We start from the raw sequence: 8,591 nt of genomic DNA on the forward strand, positions 1-8,591 counted from the left end.
CTTATGAGATGCAGAGGATGAGGTCTTCTTAGAAGACGTCCTCTCAAGGGTCTTTTGCTCTCGCTTCCCTTTCACTTTAGGGACAGCTGAAGCTGATGACGTCCTACCCGGAATATCAGATTCGCAAAAGCCTTGGAAAGAAGAAGAAGTAGAAGGATTAGGGGAAGAAGATCCAGATAAGCCCAAGGGAAGCCCTTGGGCACAGGCCAGCGCCTGTGCCACCTGCTGCTGGATGGCGGCGATGCACGGGGCCGCTGCTGCTGGGTCAACGTATCCGGTCGACTTGCCGCCCGGGAAGATGCAGACACCCATACTCTTGTCCAGGATGTATGATTGCCCCTTAGATACGTTCTTCCTGAACCCGCCGACCCAGGCCCTCAAGGTAGCCGATGCGGCGTCCTTCACGGCGGCAGCCTGGAATAAAGGGTCATTGTAGTCCTTACAACGAAGCCCCAAAATTATATGATTAAACAACTAAAACTAAGTAATGTTTATATCTCTTATCATATGCTTCTGTAAACAGTTATAAGTATACCATGAACAGGATAAGTATACCACTCCGGTATATACTTACTCCGGCGGAAAACTGATCCACCAGGTCGTAACAGATGGAGCAGGCTTCGTGGTGCCATACCACTAGTTCACCATGGCGGATGGCACAGGGAGCGTGGGTCCAGCAGACCTCGTGACCACATGGATCTTGAAGGATGGCATTGCACCCGGGTTCCTGGCAGTTGGTAGCCTGTAAGTGGACAGATACATGAGTATCAGCAGTTACTAACAGGACTAGCCTGCTAAGAGATATAATGCTCCGCTGCATGCCGGAGTGAAAAAATTTTTTGGGCATAGTCCTCTCCTGTTCTCCTGTAGAGATAGTCCGTAAGACCTGGTAAACTAGTCCGATGGTTACCGGGGCACCGGAGTAAAGATTCCACTGAACCAGCTACTGGTCTATACACCGAGGGTGAGGGGTACAAGGACAGCGGAGAGACATGAGAGGATTAAACCAGATAAATAACAAAGGCAGGTGGAGCTTAGCTCCGCCGTACAAAATTCCGCAAGCAGGAGGACGACCCGGATGGTGAGCGGGCACTCCACCAGACTAGAGGAATATAATATATAAAATAATGATAACAAATATAATTGTAAAACATATACAGTTAATAAATACAGGTGCATATGAAAGCTACTCTCCGCCACCCCCTGATGAGCTGGCGGAGCCAGTTGAGCCCGCCGCTAGCGCGGTGGGTAGGCTAGGGGGTGACCGAGGGAAGGAGAGAGCTGAGAAGGGACACGAAGAGGACCCAGCACGAGCGGGAGGGGTGGCCAACCCAACCCAAATGCACGAGGTACCCCCCTGGATCCCAGGAAGAGAACGGAACTAACAGCCAGACTCAAGACCCCCCCTGTAACTCCCGTATCCTCCCTGGGTAGGGAGGAAGAGGGGAGGAGAGCCCGGTTGGTTGCTGTGGCAACCGTGGACTGCCTCCCCCCCCGCTAGGGGAGGAAGGCAGGTAGGGGGACTGAGCTGGTGGCTTGTGGTGATCGTCTGGCCCACCGCGAACGTTGTAGGACCACGCGAACGAATAGGCCAGGCGAAAGAGATAGCCTAGGCTAACTCGAACCGTCTCAAACATGCAACATAAGTAAAATACATATAACACATCGTATTAAAATAGAAAGGAAGGAAATCGAGGGAAAGAAAAAGAAACGTCCAAGAGAAGTTAGGCTAGCCTACCTGGGAGGTAGGAAATCCAACTACTCGGGAGCTGGCCTCTCCCGATACGTAAAACGGAGGGCGACGGCCAGGGTGGTAGGACTAAAGCAAGAGAGGGGTTATGACCCCACATGCCTAACAGACTAGACAAAGGCACATGCATGCATGAACACTGAGCTAAGACATAAGGCATAGGATTTCCGAATAATATGATGAATAAATTAAATTTGGTAGCACACCTTGCACCACACGTAAAAAAAACATAAAATTAATCATAAATACTGCACAGCAATAGCTACGACGGTATGGGAGACTGAAGAGCTAGCTAAAAACACACGAGGCGAGCCGATATGGCGAGCCCGAGACCAGACGCAGGAGGGCCGTTAATATACCTAAAAAACGGTTGAAAACGGATCCTGTCTGGTTAAAATTACGTGTAACCTTTCAGTAGTACTTAACTTAGCTGCGGCGATGGCTTGAAGTTCCATAGTTGCAGTAAAATCCAAAAGTAGCAATCACAAACACAGAGAGCAAAAAAGCCCGTGCGGGCAAGGTGTCGCTAACGGAAAGGATGGCCACCAGAGGCGCTGGTGTTAGCGTGGGTGGGTGAGTAGTAGTAGTTGCTGGCGCAGGCTGTGTACCAGCACTCTCTGGCAGGGGGATTTTGGTGGAGGAGAGATCTAAATGACAAGAGGTCCGTGGTAGTGGTCTCACTCGCCCCAGTACCATACCGACACCCTCTTTTTATTTAGGGTGAGCGAGTCAGGATACTCTGACATCCCCCTCTTTTATTTTTCTCTGGTAATGTTAGTATTATTTACCTTAGAAATATGAACTGAAGGGATATTTCACAAAGCGACACGGGCCTGGCCCAGAAAATAGCCCCTTGGATCCATTGATATATTCTTAATTGGAAAAATTCATAACTCTGTGGACTGATGTACGTAAAATGACATTTTTATAATAAAAAAATGTTTTGTATATGTATACTTACCCAGTAATTACATGATCAGTTATTAATTTCTGGGTAAGTTACTTATACAAAAATTATTTTTATATACTGAAAGTTTTATATATACTTACCCAGTAATTACATAGATGATCAAGTAATTACTGGGTAAGTTACTTATACAAAATGGTGGGTTTGTTGAGAAACCACTGGCTGAGTGATAAAGAAAAAACTATTCCAACTAATAAAAAAACTTTTAAAAATTTCCTCGAGAAATAGTCCCAAGCAAACAAATCCACTTCTCTACTTAAAAACAGTACAGCATGTACTGTTTACACTACCATTAACACATATTTATACCTAAACAGGGATAATGTCAACATGGTGTGGGAAATAGGGTTGATCAAAGACAGGTTTGAGCTCATAACTACCGTTAGATCAAGCACTGAACCCACTATCCAAGTTTAATCGATCCCATCAAATTTTTAACTTCTGCACAGTCCAGTGCATGCTAGTTCTCTAGTAATATGACACCATAAAATGTTCAATTCTTGAAAGAATCTGGATTGTGACCTCACATTAAAGCCTCCAGTTGTTCAGCTCAAACTAGGTCAACTGGTTAACCTTACATCGTCCTAACTAATGACTGATCAAGCTTTTTTCAAGGTACTGCATCATAAAAAACAAATGTTTTCTTTGGCTGAACTTTGAAATTGTTAATAATCTTCACACAAAAAAACATATTAGGCAATTTGCAAAATGCTTATCAATCAAGAAAATAACACTGATTTCAGTGAGAATAGGTTGAATTTTAATCTGGAAAAAAGGGGTTATGGCATAAAACGTGATCTATAAACTGTACTACAATGAAATTTCATATAGTCATTTTTTTGTGAATTTTCAAAACCTTACCTGCTCTCCAAACATCACCATCTGATGCTGTCGAATTTTCTGTATGCCACCCAGATATGTTGTTGGAAGTATAATAACTTAGTAGGACATTATGACCACCTGAAAGCCTCCTTACCAACTTTGTTTGGTTGATCCCTAGAATAAAACACAAAAGCAATTACCAATGGCCCTTCACATGGCGCCCAGTCTTGCGTTAATCTGTTCGAACCATTTCTTGCTATAAAACAGTAAATTTTCATCAAAACTTCTATGCACATTGATTATGAAAACTGGAACAATCTATTAGTAGTACATACTTAGGCCAACAACAGACGCGTCAAAAAACTATGCAGCCTTGGTGGAGGTGAACAATTAAAGAATATACAGTATGTCTTGTTAATATATTTCCTATTATCTTCTGTTATGTCTTTCAAATGAAAACCATATTCTTTGGAGGCTTGTTTTCAAGACAACGCCCCACGTAGGCTTGTCCCATACGAATAGGGTTAATAATAATAATAATAATAATAAACACCAGCTACCTTGCAGTAATAAGTGGTATGAGCACCAACCTGAAGGAGTGACAGAAAACGATCAGGCAAAGATCCTCTGGGACTATGGTATCAGAACAGATAGGGTGATGCGTGCAAATAGACCAGACGTGATGTTGATTGACAAAATCAAGAAGAAAGTATCACTTATTCATGTCGCAATACCATGGGACACCAGAGTTGAAGAGAAAGAAAGGGAAAAAATGGATAAGTATCAAGACCTGAAAATAGAAATAAGAAGGATATGGGATATGGTGGAAATTGTACCCATAATCACAGGAACATTAGGCACAATCCCAAGATTCCTGAAAAGGAATCTGGAAAAACTTGAGGCTGAAGTAGCTCCAGGACTCATGCAGAAGAGTGTGCTCCTAGAAACAGTGCACATAATAAGAAAAGTGATGGACTCCTAAGGAGGCAGGATGCAACCCGGAACCCCACACTAGAAATACCACCCAGTCGAATTGGAAGACTGTGATAGACCAAAAAAAAAAAAGTAATAACATAAAATAATAATAATAATATGCAAGCCTTTAATTTGGAAGAATACTATAACAGATTTTGCATGTGATTTTGCCAAGGCAACCACAAAATGCTAATGGAATTACTGTCTTGTGAATAAATTAATATTAAAGGAATTAATGCCTTGTGAAAGGATTAATATCAAAGTAGAGTAACTTACTATATCTGTGACACACTGTATTAATCTTACCCATTCCCTCTATCTTCACAGCCCAACTTCTGTCAGATAAGCCCATTTCCCCCTCACATGGTTGGACATCACATGGAAGAACCCACAAAAAAGTGGCCACTATCAATACACCAAACATGATAGAAGCAATGAAGCATGCACGACGAGCTGGAGACATGGGCGTGGGTGTCCAGATAGTGATTGGTGTGTCAATAACAGCTTTGAGGTCTGCATCATTGTTGTTCAGTAATCTATACTCATTTCCATGTCCCCCTGAAATCAAAATGCAAATGCAGTATAGGTTAATGAAAATAATAAGCATAAAAAGCAATGTTTTTATTATACAAAAACACATTTTTCTTGCAATGACATTAATCATACAATGCCTTATTCCATGTATAACATATCTCAGTAGCACCCATTCCATATCACAGCTTGAGAAAAGCACACTGACTCCTGGTTCAGCAAACTAAAATTCAAGTGATATTAAATATAATATAATACTCACCTATATGATTCTGACCATTGAGGTTGGCACCTTCATGTGAAAGAGTGCGGTGCTTGCTGCTGCTAAAGATTTCTTCCTCATCACTGTCCTCAATTGCCTCTTCATCGTCGTCATCATCATCTTCCTCTTCTATACCGTTCATGTCAGCTTCAGCTTCTTCCTCCTCCTCTTCTTCCAAACCTATACCATCTGTTTCAGTTTCATCTTGAAGGAGGAGGGAGTAATGATTGTTGGTTCCTGCAGCAGTTAAGTAAAAAATGATATTGTCATGATACAATAAAGTTTGTTCATACTTACCTGACAGATATATATATAGCTGTATTCTCTGACGACCGACAGAATTTCAAAACTCCCGGCAAACGCAGTGGTCGGCTAGGTGGTTAGTACCCATTCCCGCCGCTGGGAGGCGGATACCAGGAACCATTCCCATTTTCTATTCAGATTTTCTTTACCACTGTCCCCTGAGGGGAGGTGGGTGGGTACTTGATTATATATATCTGTCAGGTAAGTATGAACAAACTTTATTGTATCATGACAATATCATTTTGTTCATGACACTTACCTGCCAGATATATATATAGCTGAATCCCACCATTGGAGGTGGGAAGGGACAGAATAGAAGGATTTTGGAAACATTTCACATGCAGATGATTGACATCTTGGTTCCCTACCTGTTAGCATAGCTGACTTCGTGATTACTGTCACCCAAGCCTGCTTCTGCTTAACTAGAATTTCCAGCAAGGTAGTGACCTGTACAGCTGGATAGTTCTAGATGATCTGTCAACGGGAGCGTGACCACAATGTGACTAGACCATATTGCACCATACTGAAGACAACGAAGCATATAAATAAACCACCTAACCTAGCCTCACTAAAGTTAGTCCCATAACTTTCAGGCTAATTTTAAAGGGAAGACCGCCTCAAGCGGCCAACCCTACAACCGTAAAAAAACAAACCCATAATTAAAATCACACCACATCCATTTTTCTAAAGGATGGGGTTCGTATTCTTCTCGTCCCCAATACTGTATCCGCGGAAATGTATGGTCCTCCAAGCGAGTAGCAATTCTCATATGTCGCTTCACATCTCTGAGGTAGTGTGAAGCAAACACAGAGTTGCTTCGCCAAAATGTGGCACCCAGGATATCACTGAGTGCCATATTTTCTGAAAAGCCACCGAAGTAGCTACCGCTCTAACCTCGTGAGCATTAACTTTTAGCAGTTTAAGATCACCATCCGTGCAGGATGAATGAGCTTCCCTGATGGTATTTGTTTCTCAAGAAGAACGACCAGTGCGTTTTTTAGACATTGGTAATTCCGGCCTCTTGACCGAACACCCCACAGGTTGTCTGACGGGCCTCTACATTGTTGGTCTTTTCCAGATAAAATTTGAGAGCTCTGACAGGGCACAAAACTCTCTCCAGCTCTCGTCCGACGAACTCTGATAACCCTTGATATCAAAGCTTTTAGGCCAGGGGTTGGATGGGTTTTCGTTCTTCGCTAAGAACGAGGGGCTCAGCGAACCACACCGCTTGTGTTCTCTGAAAACCCACATGTTTTACTCATAGCTTGGATTTCGCTAACCTTCTTAGCTGTTGCCAAAGCGGTCAGGAAAATAGCTTTCCTAGTTACATCTTTCAAAGAGGCATCGTGCATAGGCTCAAATGGGGCTGACATTAAAAACTTTAGACAACATCTAAATCCATGAGGGAATCTTGTCTCGTGGAGCTTTTGATGTTTCAAAGGACCTCAATAGATCGTGAAGATCTTTATCATTTGATAAATCCAAGCCTCTGTGTCGAAAGACCGTTGATAGCATACTTTTGTAGCCTTTAATCGTTGACACTGAAAGTTTGTCTATCTCTCTAAGATGTAAGAGAAATCAGCAATCTGGCTCACAGAGGTCGTGGAGGAGGAAATATTTTGCCTTCTACACCAACCTCTGAAGACAGCCCACTTCGATTGGTAGCAGCTTTGGGGAAAGAGTTTCTTCTAGCGCTGGCAATAGCTCTTGCCAACCGATCTTGAAAAACCTCTCGCTCTGGCCAACTTTTTGGATAGTCTGAATGCAGTCAGACTCAGAGCGGAGAGGTTTCCGTGATACCTCAGTCGAAGTGGGGCTGTCTGAGTAGATCGATTTTTTCTGGAAGTGTCCTTGGGAAATCTACCAGAAATGACATGGCCTCTGTGAACCAGTCGCTTGCAGGCCAAAAGGGGGCGATCAACGTCATTCTGCTCCTTCCGACGCCGCAAACTTCCTTATTACCTCTCCCAGGAGTTTGGAGATGGAGGGAGGGAAGGCGTAGAGATCCATCCCCTTCCATTCCAAAGCCATGGCGATCTATTGCTATTGCTCCTGGGTCTAGAACCGGAGAGCAGTAAATCGGAAGCCTCTTCGTTTTTGCTGTCCGCGAAGAGGTCTACAGTGGGCGTCCCCAAAGTTTCCACAACTCCTTGCAGAATCTCTGGATGGAGAGTCCATTCGTTCTGGAAGCATTTGATTGCGACGGCTGAGGAGATCCGCACGAACGTTCGTGCTGTCCTGAAACGAACCTCGTTAGAATCGTTACATTTCTCAGCTTCGCCCAAAGTAAGATTTCCCTCGTTATCCTGACAGGGAGCGAGATAGAGTTTCCTCCCTGTTTTTTGAGATATGCGAGCGCCGTGGTGTTGTCCGAGTTGACTTGTACAATTCGTCCACAATCCTTGACTCGAAGCATTGAAGTGCCAAACGAATCGCCTCTAGCTCCTTGAGGTTTATGTGCCAGGACTCTGTTCCCTCTCCAGAGGCCTGACACTTCTTCCTCCCCAGTGTTGCTCCCCAGCCCGTCATGGACGCGTCTGAGAACAACACTAGGTCTGGGCTCAGAACTTTGAGGGACATCCCTTCCGATAGCTGACGGGATCGGACCACCACTTCAAATGCTCTTTGATCGATTGAGGGATTCTCAAAATCTTGTCTAGGTCTTTCTTGTTCTTCCAGTTGTCTGCTAGGAAAAAACTGAAGCTGTCTGAGGTGCAACCTTCCCAGAGAAACAAATTTCTCCAGCGAGGGAAATGGTCCCCCAACAGACTCATCCATTCCCTCGCCGAGCATATTTCCTTCTCTAAGAAGACCGATACTTTCTCTAAGCATTTTAGCTGACGTTCTATGGATGGAAATGCTTGAAAAGCCACTGAATCCATCTGAAACCCCAGTACACGATGGACTGTGTGGGAATCAGATGGGACTTCTCGAAGTTGACCAGAAGGCACAGGTCCTTCATCAGCTGTAATGTCGTATGT

The 8,591-nt window shown here is 43.8% G+C and overlaps 1 protein-coding gene across 2 annotated transcripts in view; it reads right to left on the reverse strand.

Moving 5' to 3' along the window:
* Positions 1–5,544, reverse strand: part of LOC135196122 (uncharacterized) — a gene marked incomplete at its 5' end in the record, with an annotated part of 29,291 nt that extends 23,747 nt beyond the window's left edge. For both annotated transcript variants that reach the window (XM_064222591.1, XM_064222590.1), the window contains 3 exon segments: positions 3,579–3,713; positions 4,821–5,072; positions 5,308–5,544. In XM_064222591.1, coding sequence (XP_064078661.1) covers positions 3,579–3,713; positions 4,821–5,072; positions 5,308–5,544 — 624 coding nt within the window.
* Between the last annotated feature and the right edge of the window lie 3,047 nt (positions 5,545–8,591).

The sequence above is a fragment of the Macrobrachium nipponense genome, chromosome 17, assembly GCF_015104395.2.
Source record: "Macrobrachium nipponense isolate FS-2020 chromosome 17, ASM1510439v2, whole genome shotgun sequence".
Taxonomy (NCBI): domain Eukaryota; kingdom Metazoa; phylum Arthropoda; class Malacostraca; order Decapoda; family Palaemonidae; genus Macrobrachium; species Macrobrachium nipponense.